General features: G+C 56.0%; 2 protein-coding genes across 5 annotated transcripts in view; one reads left to right on the top strand and one right to left on the bottom strand.

The window, feature by feature from the left end:
• The window catches only part of LOC140428147 (RCC1 and BTB domain-containing protein 2-like), a 352,551-nt gene that overhangs the window by 144,426 nt on the left and 185,575 nt on the right, over positions 1–22,550 (bottom strand). The window lies entirely within an intron of this gene.
• rb1 (retinoblastoma 1) overlaps positions 1–22,550 on the top strand; it is a 416,864-nt gene that overhangs the window by 347,834 nt on the left and 46,480 nt on the right. For both annotated transcript variants that reach the window (XM_072514261.1, XM_072514260.1), the window contains 4 exons: positions 4,516–4,634; positions 4,806–4,975; positions 8,843–8,994; positions 12,681–12,785. In XM_072514261.1, coding sequence (XP_072370362.1) covers positions 4,516–4,634; positions 4,806–4,975; positions 8,843–8,994; positions 12,681–12,785 — 546 coding nt within the window. The remainder of the gene's footprint in view (positions 1–4,515; positions 4,635–4,805; positions 4,976–8,842; positions 8,995–12,680; positions 12,786–22,550) is intronic.

The raw sequence follows: 22,550 nt of genomic DNA, 5'->3' as shown, positions 1-22,550 counted from the left end.
AACAACTCCCAGTCGTTTACTTTTATTTAAAAAAAAAAATTTAGAGTACCCAATTATTTTTTTTCCTATTAAGGGGCAATTTAGCATGGCCAATGTGGCCATGGAGAATGTGCAAACTCCACACAGACAGTGACCCGGGACCAGGATCAAACCTGGGTCCTCAGCGCCGCAGGCAGCAGTAATTCACAGTCGTGACCATCCTGCAACCATGTAATGGCCACTAAATCACAGTAATTTGCGATGAATTGTGCATCAACTTATTTATCTTGTTTCGAATGCTACGAGCATTCAGGTAAATTGCATTTTTTCACATTAACTTCATTGCAGTGTTAATGTAAGCCTACTTGTGACAATAAAGTTATTATGCTAGTTTTAATACCTTTTTGAATCCTAACACCTCCATTAACATCTCCTGAGTTCTTCCTCCCTTTATCTTTTTTCATAACTTTCAGTGTAGTTGAACCCACCTTCCCATGTGCTAACCTGCTGCTTTGCTTCCCATTAACCATTTTAGTTCCCGTAGTGTTACCCTCCCCCCCACCCCCCTCCCCCCACTTGCTAGTTTGAAGTCCTTGAGACCACCCTGTTTATCCTTTTCGCTAGAACACTGGCCCAGATCGGTTCAGATAGAGACTGTCCCAATGGTACAGATTCCTCCTCTTCCAATACTGATGCCAATACCCCACAAAATGAAATCCCCCTTCCTGCACCATTCCTTTAGCAACGTGTTTACTTCCCTAATTTTCTGATCCCTATACCAATTCACACGTGGCTCGGTTAGCAATCCAGAGATTATAACCATTGAGGTTTTTAATTTAGTTCCTAGTGCTGATGATCCCCAGCAGGTTGTCTTTCGTAGTCTTGCCTATGTTGTTTATCTCAACGTGGACCACAAAAACTGGATCCTCCCCCTCCCACTCCAATGTCCTTTCAAGGCGGCCGAGATGTCCTTCACCCTGGCACCAGGCAGGCAACATACCATGCGGTATGCAAAAAGGAAAAATTTGCAGGGTTGTAGGGAAAGAATGGAAGTCTAGGACAAATTTGATATTTCCTTCAAAAAGCAAGCACAAATATGGGCCAAATGACTGCCTTCTGTGCGGTGTGATATTATGCTGTTCCCTTACTCATTGTAGTGACACTGACTCAGTAAACACTTCATTTCATCATTCTGGGTGGCCATGCTTAACTGGTGTAATACAAACGATACCCTGCTCAAAATAGCAGATGTTTTGAAGATTTGATAGATTTCATTATAATGCTCTGTAATCGTCGCTCTAATGTCAAATCTTTTTCATTTTATCCTCACTCACTATTTTTGTCTCTTTTCTTTTCCCCGCAATTAATTTTTATTTATTCACACCCCTTCCATTTGTTTAGTTCTGTAAGTGTATTAGGTTTTAAGGAATTTCAGTACTGGGTTGGGATTTTAAATAAATTCACTGAGACTGTTCCGTTTCTACTGTTAATCTTTTGGAAAATTAGTATAGTTAATATTTTTTTCAGATAGGGCTATTTTCTGCACATGGTTAATTATGCAAAGTGAAGATTTTAAAAATTTGTTCATGGGACATGGGCGTCGCAGGCTGTGCCAGCATTTATTGCCCATTCCTAATTGCCCTTGAGGGGGCAGTTAAGAGTCAACCACATTGCTCTGGAGTCACATGTAGGCCAGGCCAGGTAAGGATGGCAGATTTCTTTTGTTAAAGGTCATTAATGCAGGCATTTTCAAAGTGGGGGTCATGACCCGTGGGTGGGTCACGGGCGGGTGTCGGGAGGGTCGTGGAGTCAGCCGCCGTGGCGTTCCCGATCGCAACAGCTGCAGCAGCCAGCTTTTAACAATGCCTGCTACCAGCGGCTTTGAAAATGGTGGCGCCGACCAGCTAAAAAAATGTGGCCGCACTGTGCATGCATGTCTGCTCATCAGTGCACATGCAGCCTGGGAGTGTTGGGACCTGAACTCTGGGTCAAAGTGCAATCGCGGCATGGTGGCGGCTGACTGCATGATGATCACTGATGATGAACAAGGCTATGACTTTGATCTGTTTTGCATCCCTAAACATTATTGTATTGATCTGGAGAGAGTATATATTCTTCATGGTTTATTCATGGACAGAACTGAACGTTTGGCAAGGGATATAATGAAAGGCATGGGGAATCATCACATCATCGCCTTCTGTGTCCTGAAGGGTGGCTATAAGTTTTTTGCTGACCTTTAGGACTACATTAAAGCATTGAATCGAAACAGTGACCAGTTAATCCCTATGACGGTGGACTTCATCCGCTTGAAGAGTTACTGTAATAATCAGTCAACAGGGGAGCTCCTCAGTGTTTACGAACTGAGGTACGAAATCCACACTTTCCTCCTCGAGAAATTGTCCTCTCTGGCTGATTCGTTTCCTGATGAAACTTGGATGCTAACTATGTCTTACCTTGCAGACATCTTTTCAATTCTTAATGAACTGAACCTCAAATTGCAAGGGAAGGATAATGTTTGCTTTTGGCACTGTGAAAAAATCGCAGGTATCCAAAAGTCATTGAAAGTTTGGCAATTGCGAGTGCAAAGCCAAATTACTACATGTCCCCCACACTGCTACGCCACATCGAAGAAAACAGCATTGGTAAGGAAACTGTAAATGGACTGGCTAGCCTGACTCCAAATGAAGCTGACAGAACTTCTGCACCTCAGCTTTGAAAGCACAGTAAAAACATGGCACAAGTCAATGAAACTGTCAGCATTCTGGAGTAATGTCTCCGAGGAGTATCCGGAGCTGAGAAAAACAAGCATTCTGTTGCTTTTGTCCTTCACAACGACCTACATGTGCAAGGTTGGATTTTCCGTCCTCACAAAGGTGAAGACAGCACAAAGGAACCGGCTGAATCCCGATATGCACAAAGCCCTCTCCTCCTGTGAACCTGATTGAAATGAAGTGAGATCGTGAGGACCAAGCAGGCTCACCTCTCGCATTAAAGGCAAGAGAAAATGGTGGGTCGCAAATGTTGGCCGGCATGGGTCGCGCATGTTGGCCGGCGTGGGCCTAGAAGGTCGACCGGCGTGTGTCGTGAAGGTCGGCCAGAGTGGGTCACGAAGGTCGAGCGGTTGGTAAAAATGGGACCTCAGAAACAAAGTTTGAAAAACACTGCATTAATGATCCAGATGATTTTTTACGACAATTATCAATGGTTTCATGGTCATCATTAGACTTTTAATTCCAGATTTTTATTGAATTCAAATTTCACCATCAGCCTCGGCGGGATTTGAACACTGGGAACTTGAGTACCCAGAGCATTACTCTGGGTCTCTGGTTTACTGGTCCAGTGACAATACCACTGCATCATTGCCTCTCCACATTAAATACATGGGGCGTCATTCTCCGACCCCCCAGCGGGTCGGAGAATGGCCGTTGGCCGCCGTGAATCCCGCCCCCGCCGGTTGCCGAAGTCTCCGGTACCGGAGATTGGGCGGGGGCGGGAATCGGCCGTGCCGGTTGGCGGGCCCCCCCCGCTCGATTCTCCAGCCCGGATGAGCTGAAGTCCCGCCGAGAAATTGCCTGTCCCGCCGATGTAAATTAAAGTAGCTATTTACCGGCGGGACAAGGCGGCGTGGCGGGCTCCGGGGTCCTGGGGGGGGGGTGCGGGCCGATCTGACCCCGGGGGGTGCCCCCACGGTGGCCTGGCCCGCGATCGGGGCCCACCGATCCACGGGCGGGCCAGTGCCGTGGGGGCACTCTTTCCCTTCCGCCTCCGCAACGGTCTCCACCATGGCGGAGGAGACTCTCCCCACTGTGCATGCGCGGGAAACTGTCAGCGGCCGCTGACACTCCCGCGCATGCGCCGCCCCGAATGTCATTTCCGCGCCAGCTGGCGGGGCAACAAACGCCGTTTCCGCCAGCTGGCGGGGCGGAAATCCCTCCGGCGTCGGCCTAGCCCCTCAATGTCGGGGCTCGGCCCCCAAAGATGCGGAGCATTCCGCACCTTTGGGGCGGCGCGATGCCCGTCTGATTGGCGCCGATTTGGGCGCCAGTCGGCGGACATCGCGCCGTTGGGGGAGAATTTTGCCCATGTAAAGGGGGGCAATTGAGGGATTCTACAAAAGATGTCGGCTTTTATTGTGCTCTTTAAAAAGCTAGTCACCGTCAGCTGTTGTGGGGGTGGGGTTGCTGTTGATGCTGCTGTGTTTGGTTAGTTATTTTGTTTTACGGTTGTGTATTTATTTAAAAATGTCTAATAGAAATTTATATATTTAAAAGAATGGTTAGGTGATTGTTTTTGACCGGCGCAGGCGCAATGGGCCGAAGGGCCTTTTCTGTGCTGAATGACACTTATGACTTCAGCTCATCCGATCTATGCTGTTGTTTCCCTGACTCAACTAGTCCAATTCATTCTTTTGCACATTCCCCAACCATTTTAATATTCCTCCCATCCTATATAATGGAATTATTTGAATGGTACTCATGCAAAAATGAGAGGTTTACCTTGATTTTTTAATGTGTACTCTGTGCTTGTTACTTTCAGGACTCACCTTTGTTCGACATACTCAGGCAGCAAAAAGAACAGGAAGATCAGCCAGATCAGCCTGAACCCACTAGTACCCTCAGACAACCACTCCAGCACAACCACACTGCTGCAGACCTGTAAGTACTTGTACAGAGAATGTGCTACCTGGCTTCATTGACAACTGGTATTGAGTGCTTGAAGCTGTAGAAACAAGTAGTTGTTTTACATCTGTACGTTGTTTACATGAATTTACTTTCCCATTTATTGGAGCAGCTCAGTCACCTTTGGCATCTTCTGTTTGTTCATAGTTATCTTCATCCGGACCGATCCCCACAGAAAAAAGTGTTCAGTGCAGCACACGCCGTTCCCATACAGCAAGCAAAGATTGAGACACCATCTGCTGGCCAATCTCAGCTGCAGTCCCAGTCTCAGCAAAAAACTCAGAAGTCTACCTCACTCTCTCTCTTCTACAAAAAACGTACGCAGTGCACAAATATTCTTCTTGGGCTTTTGCTAATGGTTCTGGGAGAAATAGGAATTAGTCATAATGTTGTCCAATCCAGTGACTGCTTTGCCACACTTAAGATGGTAGCAGAATAATAGCACAGATACAGACTGCTGAGATTGTCCAGTACTTTCTGTTTTTGTTTCAGATTCTAGCATCCGCATTAATTTGCTTTTATTATTGCAGTACAGATAGCGTGATTTTGTTTTAAAGTGATTACTGCACATTGTTGCTAACTTTTGGTTGGTTCAATTGGCTCTGTTTATAACCTTTGCTCTCGAGTCGCCAGGTATCTTTATGATACCGCCACGAGGTTCAAGTCCAAGTAATGATCAATAACTCAATACACCGATTAGTAAGGTTCAAATCAAAGCACATTTATTGTACACAGTAATCGCTACTCATGCACAAATTCTACTTCTAAGCTACTTCTACAACTAACAGGCCTATACTTAGCTTCGGACTGGCCCACCAGGTATGGGGAACAAATAGCCTTTTGTTCGGGTTCTGAGTCTGCGGGATTCAAAGTTGGTACGGATTGGTAGCTAGGAGCACCTATCTCGTAGCGAACGTTGACTTAAGACTTACTCGATATCGGCGGCAGCTGCACCGGTCACGGTCAAGGGTTGGTTCGCGTTGCTGAGTGACCCGGTCAAGAAGAACGATTTGAACTTGGGGGCTTAACTTTATAGTCCCCAGGGGCTTCCCGCCTTTCGGGGCGGACCCTGTACCTGGTTCCAAGTGATTGGACTTTGTCCCAATCACTTGGTTCGATTTTCTCCAATGCTGGAGCGGTTCCCTGATTGATGGGCGGTCCTGAGGTGGTCGTTCACCTCCCATTGTGTAGGCTTCTGCTGGCGCCAAAGAGTCTGGTTTGGCTTTGTTTGTCCCAAATGTTGCGATTGTTCCCGGGGATCACTTATTAGTATGTAGATGGCTGCTACATTATTATGCAGATGGCTGCTTGTATCAATGCTGTCTGGGCTTTTGTGTAGAGGGTTCCATCTCTGCTACTCCACTACTGGGCCGATATCTGGGGTTTGAGTATCTGTGTGTGTCTCTCTCCAGCTGGCACTGAAACTTCAGAGGCCAGGGGATGCCGCACTGGGACACCTCCACGGGAGAGAGCACTGAATCAAGCCTGCCGTTTATCCCTAACCGGAAGCCTGAGGCTTATATCACACAGATATCCAGACCCCCACCAATGCCCAGGTGATTCTCTCTCTTGCCGGTGGTGCAACACCCACCCGGTTCCTACTTCGCTGGAGTAGCTTTCCCAAGAGAGAGAATAGGACACTGCTGTTTATTACCTAACCAGCAGCCTGTCCTGAGTGAATCGTTCAAGATGACCCTAGATTCTCGACCCCGGAATTAAGGTGAGGAATATCTTAACAATGACTTGGTCAGAGATCGCTGGTGAGAGATTGAAGAATTTAAACGACTCCAATTATCAGCAAATCAAGGTTTATTGCAAAACCCAGGTCAAAATCATCAAACAGAAGAAATTATAATAAAATCTTAAACTCTAACACAAACTAAGTCTATTCAGAAAGTACTATAACGGACACAACGTAAAATCTTACTGTTACACAGTTTTAGCAATGACAGAGAACACAAATCAAGTCCCCTTCCCCAAAGCCTCAACCACTATCAAGGTCAAGGGAGTTTCGCAAGTTGCTGCAGGGTACTTACGGTCACAGGCTGCAGGAGGTCAAGTCGAAGGTGGAGAGGTCAAGCCAAGAGACCCTCAATCGAAACACAGCCCCTTTTATATCCGTTTTACCTGGCTTTTTCCTGTGTTCGGCCAGCCCCTTTTGCATTGAATCCATAAGGTTTAAAGTTCCCGCTGGTCCTGCCCCCTTTGAGCCGGTCAGACCTGTCAAGATAGGAGTACCTCCCCTAGGTCCGCCTCCAGTCTGCTTTTTGAGATAACGAGGTTGAGCTCCCTTGTGAAGATTTTCAAAGTCTTCCATCTGCTCTGGAGATCGCTGCTATGTTGATGGGGTGTTGATTGGATTCTGCTCTGGTGGAGGCATAGTCATTTACATCTGCATGGGGCTATGACCATCCCATTGTCCTGCTTGCAGGCAGGCCCCTTGTGTATTCCCGTGCCCCTTTGTCTGTGTTTTAATCTTATCTAGTTGTCTGGCTCCTTCTTCCTTGTAGCTCCTGGGGGGGGTTTGTAAATACCTATGCCCCTACTCGGCTCAGCGGACCAAGCCTGCTGGGAAATTTGGTTATGTTCCCTTGGCTGAAAAGTGTCCAGTTTACAGTCTCTGGGTTTTATCCTTGGGCAGTCCAAAAAGGGCCGAATTGCCCAAAAACCTTACATTTGCAGAGTTTAATACACAGTAACTTGCACCTGCTGGTTTCTGCCTGTGTTGGCTGAACTTCCCTTCAGCCTTTGCTGTTCTCCATTTTAAATCGGGACTTGGCCAACCCAGGTGGCTACAACATGCACCAAGGACCACATCATAACTGTGCGTACAGTCTTTCTAATCACTTCCAACTGCTGTGCTCACTGCCTCTTATGATCCCCTTGCTCCCTCCTGCTCACCTCCTCCCTCTCCCGACGCCCTCCCTCTTGCAACTTTCCTCTCCTAATTCCATCATTCCCTCCCTCACGCTGCTCACCTCTCCCAATCCCCTCGCTCACTCCTGCTCATTGCTTTCCTCTCGACCCCCTGGTTCCATCTCTCGATCCCTTTGATGTTTCCAACATGCTGTGCCGCACACAACTATTTTTACCACCTCATCCATCGCTGTGAGCAAGGGCTCAGGAGAGGAGTAGCTGGAATGTCAGTTGAGGGGTGGCAAGCAGGAGGCAGGAGGCAATAGAAAGAAATAGATACTATATACTATATAGAAAGAAATACATACTAGTAAGAGATAGATGGAAGTTAGGTGGATTTGAGATTTCTTTTCTACTAAAGGCGTGAGAGGCCCTTAGATTCTTTGTCCAGCTCTGGTAGCTTAAAAAGTTTGACATTATGGAGGCCAACATTAAAAATAGGACGAGAACTATTTTAATGATCATTGGCTAGTCCAATATGTATGTATACAAATGTCCCAACTCTGGTGAAAAACATCCTGTTGTTAGTTTGTTGGTGTCTGGGTGATGAGAATCAAGAGAGGGAGACAAAAGGGAATCACCAGAAAAACATACAGTGGCATACATGCCATTTTAGGAGCCTATTTGTTGTGGATTACTGGATTCTGCCACCTGTCCTGGATCACTGTCCGTGTGGAGTTTGCACATTCTTCCCGTGTCTGCGTGGGGCTCACCCCCACAACCCAAAAAATGGGCAGGCTAGGTGAATTGGCCACACTAAATTCCACCATAATTTGAAAAAAAAAAGAGTTGGGTACTCTAAGTTTAAAAAAAGTAATGGCCCTTTGTGTGTAACCTCATACTATGTTGGGCTGAAATTTCTATAATTGGCTTGAGTAGAAAAGGGATAAAGCTGTTTAAGGTGACTGCATCAACAGGAATTCCTCTTTTTGTCTGGAAGCAAAAAGGTTTTTTTTAACTGATAATGGGTACTCTAAATTTATAAAGAAAAAAAAACTTGACTCATCCACATGAATAGGAATATATTGAAAGACTGATGAATATAATACCAATAGTTACACAAAATACTTCCTCCAGTTTTATGTGTAAAATTAATCTATTCACGAGTCAGTACTTTTAAATCCAGAATTACGCCACAAACTTATATAAAGTTGTTGTTGGTGGTTTCTATATTATTCTGTAGTAATAAAAAGTTATATTTAATGAATGCAGGTATATTGAGCGCAAACTAAAATAATTTTATTTCCTCCCATGAATTATTTGTGCAGTATATCGATTGGCATATCTTCGACTGAACACCCTCTGCAATCATCTTCGTCTGCCATCTGACCATCCTCAACTCGAAGCTATAGTATGGACACTCTTTCAGCACACCTTAGGAAATGAGTATGAACTTATGAGGGACAGACATTTAGACCAGGTACTGTTGTTATTTCATTCATTTATAGAAGATGGATCTGTCTTCCATTGTGGCTGTTTGGTGCTTGGAACACTGATTCCATATCTCATAAAGCGGAGGTTAGACATTTGTACCAATGATGCCATTTACTTCTCCCAATTGTAGCTTGTTTGTTTTTGCGAAACAGTGAGCAGAGGAACATGCTTCTTCACAGGGGGGAAAACTATGAAGAGATTCCTCTCAGAAATTTAATGAGCCTTGACGCTAAGGGTTGGCAGGCCAATCAACTGTGGTGGCATTGAAACTAAATGTAACCCATAGAGCATGAGAAGAGGATCAGGATTGAGAACCCTGATTGTTTCCCTCTCCTGAGACCTACCATTAAATAAACATGTTTTAAATTTGTTTCCTGGCTACAGCCAGCAAAATTGAGAGACTGATTGCCTATTGGGCAAAAAAGCCTTCTGCACCAGGTTGCAATCTGTCAGTGTTGAGGGTTGCCAGGGTGTCGAGGGAGGGAGGGTTAGGAGGAGGAAACCTGGTTGGGGAGGGAGGGGAGGAGGTTTGAAAGATCAGGGTGGGAAGATCAATTGGGGACTGGAGTGATCATGGATTGATGGCTGCATCTTTGAGGTTGGGGCTGGTGAGATAACGTGTTCCAGGGTAGAACTTTGATGGAAACTGATGGAGGGCCAGAGAGATGGGTAGTCTGGAGGAAGGAATGATAGGTCTTGGGAGGGATGGAGAGATTGGTGTCTTTGGGGCCAACAAGATGGGAGACAGGGAGCACCAGGAAAGATGGTGGGATATCAATGTGGGGGGGATCCAGAGAGATCACAAGGCACATTGCTAGAGAGAATGAGAGTATGCTGAAAGATCTGGGATTGTGGGGGTCATCATGGAGGAAGGCAGAGAAACATAGAAAACATTGAAAATAGAAGCACGAGGAGGCCATTTGGCCATTCAGCCTGGCATTTGTGAGAGAAATAGGGGTGGGTGAGAGAGATTGTGGGTATGGGGATTAGGCAATAGTTTTGCACTGGGAACCATCCGAAAATTATGATTTAAATCTGCTCCACGCCACACCCCTGACCCCAATGAGACTCGTGCCACTCTCCCAAGGGCCTCCACCCACCACGGGACACTAGTTTCCCCCACCCCCTTCACCCACACCTTCACAGACTCTCTCTCCACACATCACTACCCCCACCCCACTCCCACAAGACTTTCCCCAGCAACCTTCCAAGCCCAAGCCAGCCGGACCGCCCCCAGGCCCAAACTCTTGCTCCTCGTGGCACTTGATCAGTGCTGAGAAAACTCTTGCTTGGTTTACCCAACAGTCCTTGCTTCTCTTTAGCTGATGGGATTTCCAAGGCATGAGAAACTAATTTGGCTGGCGTTACAGCTGAAACAGAAAGAAAATGTGAAATGCACAGCCTCATTAAAATATTTAAATGAGTAGGTTGTTTGTTCAAGCACTGGCCTCCCTCTATTTAAACTGGAGCTGGGCATGTTTAAGGTGGGTAGGTCTGAGTCAGAGATTCTTTACTTCCCATCTGACCGAAACCCACCTCCTAAATGTTTATATCTTTAAATATTTAGTATTTACCATTGGTTTATTTTGTTTCACATGCTATGTCTCCGCATGGTAGCACAGTGGTTAGCACTGTTGCTTCACAGCACCAGGGTCCCAGGTTCGATTCCCAGCTTGGGTTACTGTCTGTGCGGAGGCTGCACGTTCTCCCCGTGTCTGCGTGGGTTTCCTCTGGGTGCTCCGGTTTACTTCCACAAGTCCTGAAAGACGTGCTGTTAGGTAATTTGGACATTCTGAATTCTTCCTCCGTGTACTCGAACAGGCGCCCGAATGTGGCGACTGGGGGCTTTTCACAGTAACTTCATTGCAGTGTTAATGTAAGACTATTGTGACAGTAAAGAATGTCAAAAATTAAACTTAAATTATTTGAAACTATTGGCAATATGTGATTTGCAAGTCCATGTGTCTGTCTGTCAGGCAGTGTTTGGTTAGAGCTTGTACTTTCACCCAGGACTTCATGCTTGATCATGAGAAATAGGAAATTTGACCCATCAAGCCTGTTCACCATTCAGTAAGATCATGTTTGATCCTATTGTGACCTTAACGGTGCTTTCTTGCCTGTTTCTCACAATTCTTGACTTCTTGTCTATTAAATTTCTGTCTAACTCAGCCTGGAATATATTCAATGAACTAGCCTTCACTGAGAGAAGACATACTTCCTCTTCACTGGCTTAAATGGAAAACCTTTTATCTTTAAACTGTGCCCCTAGTTCTAAATTCCCCTACATGGGGAAGCAATTTTTCAGCATCCACCCTGTGTGTCCCTCTCAGCATCTTATGTGTTTCACTAAGATCACCTCTCATTCTTTAAACTCCAGTGAGTTTAGGCCCAACCTGCTCAAGCTTTCCCCTGAAGACAACCTCTTCATCCCAGGTATCAGCCTAGTGAACCTTCTCTGAGTTACTTCCAATGCAAGTATATCCTTTCTTAAGTAAAAAAAAACTGTACACCAATGTCCTGCACAGTTGCAGCAACACTCTCCTCCTTTTATACTCCATCTCCCTTGCAATAAAGGCCAACATTCCATTTGCCTTCTAATTACTTGCTGTACCAGCATGCTAATAGTATACTGCAACATTCTTCACGCCCTATTCATTTAAATCATATTTTACCTTGATATTCTTCCAACCAAAGTGGACAACCACACATTTTTCCATATCATACTCCATCTGCCAAACTTAGCCTTGCTATTTCCCTTTGAAGGTTCTTTGTGTTCTCCTTATAACTTGCTTTATCAGCTATCTTTCTAATGTCAGCAAATTTGACTACAATACATTTGGCCTCTTCATCCAATTCATTAATGTAGATTGTCATTGTTAATAGTTGAGGCTCCAACAATGATCCTGTGGCACCTCACTAGATACAGATTGCCAACCTGAAGGGTTGAATGGGTGGCACGGTAGCACAGTGGTTAGCACTGTTGCTTCACAGCACCAGGGACCCGGGTTCAATTCCCAGATTGGGTCACTGTCTGTGCAGAGTCTGCACATTCTCCCAGTGTCTTCGTGGGTTTCCTCCGGGTGCTCCGGTTTCCTCCCACAAGTCCCGAAAGACACATTTGTGAGGTGAATTGGACATTCTGAATTCACCCTCCATGTCCCCGAACAGGCACCGGAGTGTGGCGACTAGGGGATTTTCATGATATAATAACTTCATTGCAGTGTGAATATAAGCCTACTTGTGACACTAATAAAGATTATTATAATAAAAAAAGTAACAGATTTATTCTGGTTCTCTTCTGTTTCCTGTTAGTTAGCCAATCATCTGCCTATGCTAATACATTACTGCCAGCACCATGAACCTTTACCTTTCACTTGGTATTTTATCAAATACTTTATGAAATCCTAATACTCTACATCCACTGATTATACTTTATTCACTATTTCAACCTAAAAGAACTCCAATAGATTTGTGAAACATGATTTTCTTTTCATAAAAACCATGTTGACTCTGATTGTATTATGATTTTCTAAATGTCCTGCTGCTACCTCTTTAATAATAGATTCTAGCATTTTCCCAATATTTTGATGAGAAATATGAGTTGTAAAAATGTTTTGCGAATCTCTTCTATGAGCTATATGTGTATTAACTAGCCTAACTGTGTTTTATCAGATAATGATGTGTTCCATGTATGCCATTTGCAAAGTGAAGAACATAGACCTTAGGTTCAAGACCATTGTTACTGCCTACAAGGACTTGCCAAATACAAGTCAAGAGGTAACTCAGAAAAGCTTTAGTTTGTTTTATTGGTGCTTGTGCTGCACCCCCACACCCTCCACTCTAAAATATTTTATACTTAAGACAAGAAAAGTCCATGTCTGCTTGTACCACTTGCTGATTTGGTCCCTCTCTCCCCCCCCATCTTCCTCACCATCTGCCCTTCTTCCCTCGACGCCATTTCCCTGGAGCTCTCCCTCAAAACCCCCTTGGTCCCTCCTTCCTATATCCCTCCTCCCTCGACTAACACTTTCTCGACACACCGTCCCTCAACCTCCTTCTTCGACCCTCCATCCCTCGACCCCCTTCTTTAACTACCCTCCCAACCTCCTCCATCTAATGCCCCTCCTTCATCCTTTGACTCCCTCCTACCTCGATCCCTCCCTCAAACCTCCTCCCTCAATCCTTCCTCCCTCGACCTCCTCCCTTGACAGCCCCTCCCTTGATCGACCCTTCCCTCAACTGCCACTTCCCTCCTCCCTCAATCCCTCAACACTTGCCCCCTCCCTCAACCCACCCTCATTTCTCCCTCAACCACCTCCTCTACTCTTCCCTCAACCCCTCCCTCCTCCCATCCCTCTTCCCTCTACCCTCGACCCTCCTCTCACGCCCCCCCATCTGTACCCCATTTCCCTGACACCCCCATCTCTCATGACCTCCGCCCTCAAGCCCCTCCTCTCTCAACCCCTTCCTTTCTCGACCCTCTCCGTCTTTGATCCCCTGCTCCCTTGACCCCCCTGCTCCCTCGACCCCCCTGCTCCCTTGACCCCCCTGCTCCCTCGACCCCCCCTGCTTCCTCGACCCCCCGCTCCCTCGACCCCCCCTGCTCCCTCGACCCCCCCTGCTCCCTCGACCCCCCCTGCTCCCTCGACCCCCCCTGCTCCCTTGACCCCCCCCTGCTCCCTTGACCCCCCCTGCTCCCTTGACCCCCCCTGCTCTCTCGAACCCCCCTGCTCTCTCGAACCCCCCTGCTCCCTCGACCCCCTGCTCCCTCGACCCCCCCGCTCTCTCGTCCCCCCCCCCCCCGCTCTCTCGACCCTCCTGCTCCCCGGATACCACTGCTCCCTCGACCCCCCTGCTCCCTCGACCCCCCTGCTCCCTCGACTCCCCTGCTCCCTCGACCCCCCTGCTCCCTCGACCCCCCTGCTCCCTCGACCCCCCTGCTCCCTCGACCCCCCTGCTCCCTCGACCCCCCTGCTCCCTCGACCCCCCTGCTCCCTCGACCCCCCTGCTCCCTTGACCCCCCTGCTCCCTCGACACCCCCTGCTCTCTCGACCCCCCCTGCTCTCTCGACCATCCTGCTCCCTCGACCATCCTGCTCCCTCGACCATCCTGCTCCCTTGACCATCCTGCTTCCTCGACCCCCCTGCTCCCTCGACCCCCCCTGCTCCCTCGACCCCCCCTGCTCCCTCGACCCCCCTGCTCCCTCGACCCCCCAGCTCTCTCGACACCCCCGCTCTCTCGGCCCCCCTGCTCTCTCGACCCCCCCTGCTCTCCCGACCCTCCCTGCTCTCTCGACCCCCAACCCGCTCTCTCGACCATCCTGTTCTCTCGACACCCCTGCCTCCTCGACACCCATGCTCTCTCGACACTCCTGCTCCCTCGATCCCCCTGCTCTCTCGAACCCCCCTGCTCCCTTGACACCCCTGCTCCCTCGACCCCCATGCTCGCTCGACCCCCCCTGCTCCCTCGACCCCCCTGCTCTCTCGACCGCCCTGCTCGCTCGACCCCATTGCTCCATCGACCCCCATGCTCGGTCGACCCCCCATGCTCTATCGGCCCCCCTGCTCTCTTGACCCCCTCTGCTCTCTCGACCCCCCCCCCGCTCTCTCGACCCTCCTGCTCCCTGGACATCCCTGCTCCCTCAACCCCCCTGCTCCCTCGACCCCCCTGCTCCCTCGGCCCCCCTGCTCCCTCGACCCCCCCAGCTCTCGCGACCCCCCTGCTCTCGCGACACCCCTTCTCTCTCGACCCCCCTGCTCCCTCGGCCCCCCTGCTCCCTCGGCCCCTCTGCTCCCTCGACCCCCCAGCTCTCGCGACACCCCTGCTCTCTCGGCCCCCCTGCTCTCCCGACCCTCCCTGCTCTCTCGACCACCCCCGCTCTCTCGACCATTCTGCTCTCTCGACACCCCTGCCTCCTCGACACCCATGCTCTCTCGACACCCCTGCTCCCTCGACCCCCCTGCTCTCTCGACCCCCCCCTGCTCCCTTGACACCCCTGCTCCCTCGACCCCCCTGCTCTCTCGACCCCCCTGCTCTCTCAACCGCCCTGCTCGCTCGACCCCATTGCTCCATCGACCCCCCCTGCTCGGTCGACCCCCCATGCTCTATCGGCCCCCCTGCTCTCTCGACCCCCCCTGCTCTCTCGACCCCCCCCCCTGCTCTCTCGACCCTCCTGCTCCCTGGACATCCCTGCTCCCTCAACCCCCCTGCTCCCTCGACCCCCCTGCTCCCTCGGCCCCGCTGCTCCCTCGGCCCCTCTGCTCCCTCGACCCCCCAGCTCTCGCGACACCCCTGCTCTCTCGGCCCCCCTGCTCTCTCGACCCCCCCTGCTCTCTCGGCCCACCTGCTCCCTGGACATCCCTGCTCCCTCGACCGCCCTGCTCCCTCGACCCCCCTGCTCCCTCGGCCCCCCTGCTCCCTCGACCCCCCTGCTCCCTCGGCCCCCCTGCTCCCTCGGCCCCTCTGCTCCCTCGATCGCCCTGCTCCCTCGACCCCCCTGCTCCCTCGACCCCCCAGCTCTCGCGACACCCCTGCTCTCTCGGCCCCCCTGCTCTCTCGACCCCCCCTGCTCTCTCGACCCCCCCTGCTCTCTCGACCGCCCTGCTCGCTCGACCCCATTGCTCCATCGACCCCCCCTGCTCGGTCGACCCCCCATGCTCTATCGGTCCCCCTGCTCTCTCGACCCTCCCCTGCTCCCTCGGCCCACCTGCTCCCTGGACATCCCTGCTCCCTCGACCGCCCTGCTCCCTCGACCCCCCTGCTCCCTCGGCCCCCCTGCTCCCTCGGCCCCCCTGCTCCCTCAACCCCCCTGCTCCCTCGACCCCTCTGCTCCCTCGACCCCCCTGCTCTCTTGGCCCCCCTGCTCCCTCGACCCCCCTGCTCCCTCGACCCCCCCTGCTCCCTCGACCCCCCTGCTCCCTCGTCCCCCCCTGCTCCCTCGACCCCCCTGCTCCCTCGACCCCCCTGCTCCCTCGACCCCCCTGCTTCCTCGACCCCCCTGCTCCCTCGACCCCCCTGCTCTCTCTACCCCCCTGCTCTCTCTACCCCCCTGCTCTCTCGACCCCCTTGCTCTCTCGACCCCCCTGCTCTCTCGACCATCCTGCTCCCTCGACCCCCGCTGCTCCTTCGACCCCCGCTGCTCCTTCGACCCCCCGCTCCCTCGACCCCCCGCTCCCCAGACCCCCCTGCTCTCCCTACCCCCCTGCTCTCTCGACCCCCCCTGCTCTCTCAACCCCCCTGCTCTCTCGACCCCCCCCCTGCTCTGTCGACCATCCTGCTCCCGCGACCCCCCCTGCTCCCTCGACCCCCCCTGCTCCCTCGACCCCCCCTGCCTCCTCGACCCCCCTGCTCTCTCGACCCCCCCTGCTCTCTCGACCATCCTGCTCTCTCGACACCCCTGCCTCACCGACACCCCTGCTCTCTCGACACCTCTGCTCCCTCGACCCCCCTGCTCCCTCGACCCCCCTGCTCCCTCGACCCCCCTGCTCCCTCGGCCCCCCTGCTCCCTGGACATCCCTGCTCCCTCGACCGCCCTGCTCCCTCGACCCCCCTGCTCCCTCGGCCTCCCAGCTCCCTCAACCCCCCTGCTCCCTCAACCCCCCTGCTCCCTCGACCCCTCTGCTCCCTCGACCCCCCTGCTCCCTCGGCCCCCCTGCTCCCTCGACCTCCCCTGCTCCCTCGACCCCCCTGCTCCCTCGACCCCCCTGCTCCCTCGACCCCCCAGCTCCCTCGACCCCCCTGCTCCCTCGACCCCCCTGCTTCCTCGACCCCCCTGCTCTCTCGACCCCCCTGCTCTCTCTACCCCCCTGCTGTCTCGACCCCCCTGCTCTCTCGACCCCCCTGCTCTCTCGAACATCCTGCTCCCTTGACCCCCCTGCTCCCTCGACCCCCGCTGCTCCTTCGATCCCCTTGCTCCCTCGACCTCCCTGCTCCCTCGGCCCCCCTGCTTCCTCGACCCAGTTGCTTCCTCGACCCCGTTGCTCTATCGACCGCCCTGCTCGCTCGACCCCATTGCTCCATCGACCCCCCTGCTCGCTCGACCTCCCGCTCCCTCGACCTCCCGCTCCCTCGACCTCCCGCTCCCTCGACCCCCCTGCTCTCTCGACCCCCCCTGCTCTCTCGACCACCCCTGCTCTCTCGACCCCCCTGCTCTCTCGACCCCCCCTGCTCTCTCGACCCCCCCTGCTCTGTCGACCATCCTGCTCCCTCGACCCCCCTGCTCCCTCGACCCCCCTGCTCCCTAGACCCCCCTGCTCCCTCGACCCCCTCGCTCCCTCGACCCCCCCGCTCCCTCGACCCCCCTGCTCTCTCGACCCCCCCTGCTCTCTCGACCATCCTGCTCTCTCGACACCCCTGCCTCACCGACACCCCTGCTCTCTCGACACCTCTGCTCCCTCGACCCCCCTGCTCCCTCGACCCCCCTGCTCCCTCGACCCCCCTGCTCCCTCGGCCCCCCTGCTCCCTGGACATCCCTGCTCCCTCGACCGCCCTGCTCCCTCGACCCCCCTGCTCCCTCGGCCTCCCAGCTCCCTCAACCCCCCTGCTCCCTCAACCCCCCTGCTCCCTCGACCCCTCTGCTCCCTCGACCCCCCTGCTCCCTCGGCCCCCCTGCTCCCTCGACCTCCCCTGCTCCCTCGACCCCCCTGCTCCCTCGACCCCCCTGCTCCCTCGACCCCCCAGCTCCCTCGACCCCCCTGCTCCCTCGACCCCCCTGCTTCCTCGACCCCCGTGCTCCCTCGACCCCCCTGCTCTCTCGACCCCCCTGCTCTCTCTACCCCCCTGCTGTCTCGACCCCCCTGCTCTCTCGACCCCCCTGCTCTCTCGAACATCCTGCTCCCTTGACCCCCCTGCTCCCTCGACCCCCGCTGCTCCTTCGATCCCCTTGCTCCCTCGACCTCCCTGCTCCCTCGGCCCCCCTGCTTCCTCGACCCAGTTGCTTCCTCGACCCCGTTGCTCTATCGACCGCCCTGCTCGCTCGACCCCATTGCTCCATCGACCCCCCTGCTCGCTCGACCTCCCGCTCCCTCGACCTCCCGCTCCCTCGACCTCCCGCTCCCTCGACCCCCCTGCTCTCTCGACCCCCCCTGCTCTCTCGACCACCCCTGCTCTCTCAACCCCCCTGCTCTCTCGACCCCCCCTGCTCTCTCGACCCCCCCTGCTCTGTCGACCATCCTGCTCCCTCGACCCCCCTGCTCCCTCGACCCCCCTGCTCCCTAGACCCCCCTGCTCCCTCGACCCCCTCGCTCCCTCGACCCCCCCGCTCCCTCGACCCCCCTGCTCTCTCGACCCCCCCTGCTCTCTCGACCATCCTGCTCTCTCGACACCCCTGCCTCACCGACACCCCTGCTCTCTCGACACCTCTGCTCCCTCGACCCCCCTGCTCTCTCGACCCCCCCTGCTCTCTCGACCCCCCGCTGCTCCCTTGACACCTCTGCTCCCTCGACCCCCCTGCTCCCTCGACCCCCCTGCTCCCTCGACCCCCCTGCTTCCTCGACCCCGTTGCTCTCTTGACCGCCCTGCTCTCTCGACCGCCCTGCTCGCTTGACCCCATTGCTCCATCGACCCCCCTGCTCCCTCGACCCCCCTGCTCCCTCGACCCCCCTGCTTCCTCGACCCCGTTGCTCTCTCGACCGCCCTGCTCTCTCGACCGCCCTGCTCGCTTGACCCCATTGCGCCATCGACCGCCCTGCTCGCTCGACCCCCCCCTGCTCTATCGGCCCCCCTGCTCTCTTGATCCCCCTGCTCCATCGAACCCCTACTCCCTCATCCTCCCTGCTCCCTCGTTCCCTCTTCTCCCAGACCCCCCGTCCCCTTAATCCCTCCTCCTCCCTCACCCCCCTTCCTCCCTCACCCCCCTTCCTCCCTCACCCCCCTTCCTCCCTCACCCTCCTTCCTCCCTTGCCCCCTCTTTCTCCCTCGCCCCCTCTTTCTCCCTCACCCCCTCTTTCTCCCTCGCCCCCTCTTTCTCCCTCGTCCCTACTCCTCCATCACCTACCTCTACCTCCCTGGCCCCCCCTCCCTCCTTGTCCCCTCCCTCCTTGCCTCCTCCCTTCCTCACCCCCTCCTACCTCACCCATTCCTACTCCTTGCCACCTTTCTCCTCCCTCACCGCCTTCTCCCTCACCCCCCTTCCTTGCCCCCACCACCTTGCCGTTCCTCCTCCCTCACCCCCTCTTTCTCCGTCGCCCCCTCTTCCTTCCTCACCCCCCTCCCTCACCCTCCCCTCCCTCCTTATCCCCTCCCTCCATACCCCCTTCCTCCATGCCCTCCTCCTCCCTCGCCCCCTTCCTCATCCTCGCCCACTTCCTCCTTGCTTCCTCCCTCCTCCTCACCCTCTTCCGCCTTCCTCACCCCTTCCTCCCTCACACCCTCCTCTCACGCCCTCCCATCTGTACCCCATTTCCCTGACACCCCCATCTCTCATGACCTCCGCCCTCAAGCCCCTCCTCTCTCAACCCCTTCCTTTCTCGACCCTCTCCGTCTTTGATCCCCTGCTCCCTCGACCCCCCTGCTCCCTCGACCCCCCTGCTCCCTTGACCCCCCTGCTCCCTCGACCCCCCCTGCTTCCTCGACCCCCCGCTCCCTCGACCCCCCCTGCTCCCTCGACCCCCCCTGCTCCCTCGACCCCCCCTGCTCCCTTGACCCCCCCCTGCTCCCTTGACCCCCCCTGCTCCCTTGACCCCCCCTGCTCTCTCGAACCCCCCTGCTCTCTCGAACCCCCCTGCTCCCTCGACCCCCTGCTCCCTCGACCCCCCCGCTCTCTCGTCCCCCCCCCCCCGCTCTCTCGACCCTCCTGCTCCCCGGATACCACTGCTCCCTCGACCCCCCTGCTCCCTCGACCCCCCTGCTCCCTCGACTCCCCTGCTCCCTCGACCCCCCTGCTCCCTCGACCCCCCTGCTCCCTCGACCCCCCTGCTCCCTCGACCCCCCTGCTCCCTCGACCCCCCTGCTCCCTTGACCCCCCTGCTCCCTCGACACCCCCTGCTCTCTCGACCCCCCCTGCTCTCTCGACCATCCTGCTCCCTCGACCATCCTGCTCCCTCGACCATCCTGCTTCCTCGACCCCCCTGCTCCCTCGACCCCCCCTGCTCCCTCGACCCCCCTGCTCTCTCGACCCCCCTGCTCCCTCGACCCCCCAGCTCTCTCGACACCCCCGCTCTCTCGGCCCCCCTGCTCTCTCGACCCCCCCTGCTCTCCCGACCCTCCCTGCTCTCTCGACCCCCAACCCGCTCTCTCGACCATCCTGTTCTCTCGACACCCCTGCCTCCTCGACACCCATGCTCTCTCGACACTCCTGCTCCCTCGATCCCCCTGCTCTCTCGAACCCCCCTGCTCCCTTGACACCCCTGCTCCCTCGACCCCCATGCTCGCTCGACCCCCCCTGCTCCCTCGACCCCCCTGCTCTCTCGACCGCCCTGCTCGCTCGACCCCATTGCTCCATCGACCCCCATGCTCGGTCGACCCCCCATGCTCTATCGGCCCCCCTGCTCTCTTGACCCCCTCTGCTCTCTCGACCCCCCCCCGCTCTCTCGACCCTCCTGCTCCCTGGACATCCCTGCTCCCTCGACCCCCCTGCTCCCTCGACCCCCCTGCTCCCTCGGCCCCCCTGCTCCCTCGACCCCCCCAGCTCTCGCGACCCCCCTGCTCTCGCGACACCCCTTCTCTCTCGACCCCCCTGCTCCCTCGGCCCCCCTGCTCCCTCGGCCCCTCTGCTCCCTCGACCCCCCAGCTCTCGCGACACCCCTGCTCTCTCGGCCCCCCTGCTCTCCCGACCCTCCCTGCTCTCTCGACCACCCCCGCTCTCTCGACCATTCTGCTCTCTCGACACCCCTGCCTCCTCGACACCCATGCTCTCTCGACACCCCTGCTCCCTCGACCCCCCTGCTCTCTCGACCCCCCCCTGCTCCCTTGACACCCCTGCTCCCTCGACCCCCCTGCTCTCTCGACCCCCCTGCTCTCTCAACCGCCCTGCTCGCTCGACCCCATTGCTCCATCGACCCCCCCTGCTCGGTCGACCCCCCATGCTCTATCGGCCCCCCTGCTCTCTCGACCCCCCCTGCTCTCTCGACCCCCCCCCCTGCTCTCTCGACCCTCCTGCTCCCTGGACATCCCGCTCCCTCAACCCCCCTGCTCCCTCGACCCCCCTGCTCCCTCGGCCCCCCTGCTCCCTCGGCCCCTCTGCTCCCTCGACCCCCCAGCTCTCGCGACACCCCTGCTCTCTCGGCCCCCCTGCTCTCTCGACCCCCCCTGCTCTCTCGGCCCACCTGCTCCCTGGACATCCCTGCTCCCTCGACCGCCCTGCTCCCTCGACCCCCCTGCTCCCTCGGCCCCCCTGCTCCCTCGACCCCCCTGCTCCCTCGGCCCCCCTGCTCCCTCGGCCCCTCTGCTCCCTCGACCGCCCTGCTCCCTCGACCCCCCTGCTCCCTCGACCCCCCAGCTCTCGCGACACCCCTGCTCTCTCGGCCCCCCTGCTCTCTCGACCCCCCCTGCTCTCTCGACCCCCCTGCTCTCTCGACCGCCCTGCTCGCTCGACCCCATTGCTCCATCGACCCCCCCTGCTCGGTCGACCCCCCATGCTCTATCGGTCCCCCTGCTCTCTCGACCCTCCCCTGCTCCCTCGGCCCACCTGCTCCCTGGACATCCCTGCTCCCTCGACCGCCCTGCTCCCTCGACCCCCCTGCTCCCTCGGCCCCCCTGCTCCCTCGGCCCCCCTGCTCCCTCAACCCCCCTGCTCCCTCGACCCCTCTGCTCCCTCTACCCCCCTGCTCCCTCGACCCCCCTGCTCTCTTGGCCCCCCTGCTCCCTCGACCCCCCTGCTCCCTCGACCCCCCCTGCTCCCTCGACCCCCCTGCTCCCTCGTCCCCCCCTGCTCCCTCGACCCCCCTGCTCCCTCGACCCCCCTCATCCCTCGACCCCCCTGCTTCCTCGACCCCCCTGCTCCCTCGACCCCCCTGCTCTCTCTACCCCCCTGCTCTCTCTACCCCCCTGCTCTCTCGACCCCCTTGCTCTCTCGACCCCCCTGCTCTCTCGACCATCCTGCTCCCTCGACCCCCGCTGCTCCTTCGACCCCCGCTGCTCCTTCGACCCCCCGCTCCCCAGACCCCCCTGCTCTCCCTACCCCCCTGCTCTCTCGACCCCCCCTGCTCTCTCAACCCCCCTGCTGTCTCGACCCCCCCCCTGCTCTGTCGACCATCCTGCTCCCGCGACCCCCCCTGCTCCCTCGACCCCCCCTGCTCCCTCGACCCCCCCTGCCTCCTCGACCCCCCTGCTCTCTCGACCCCCCCTGCTCTCTCGACCATCCTGCTCTCTCGACACCCCTGCCTCACCGACACCCCTGCTCTCTCGACACCTCTGCTCCCTCGACCCCCCTGCTCCCTCGACCCCCCTGCTCCCTCGACCCCCCTGCTCCCTCGGCCCCCCTGCTCCCTGGACATCCCTGCTCCCTCGACCGCCCTGCTCCCTCGACCCCCCTGCTCCCTCGGCCTCCCAGCTCCCTCAACCCCCCTGCTCCCTCAACCCCCCTGCTCCCTCGACCCCTCTGCT

This window comes from Scyliorhinus torazame, chromosome 8, assembly GCF_047496885.1.
Source record: "Scyliorhinus torazame isolate Kashiwa2021f chromosome 8, sScyTor2.1, whole genome shotgun sequence".
NCBI lineage: Eukaryota > Metazoa > Chordata > Chondrichthyes > Carcharhiniformes > Scyliorhinidae > Scyliorhinus > Scyliorhinus torazame.
Note: the sequence above shows the minus strand (reverse complement) of the source record. Positions and strands in the feature narration are given on the sequence as shown.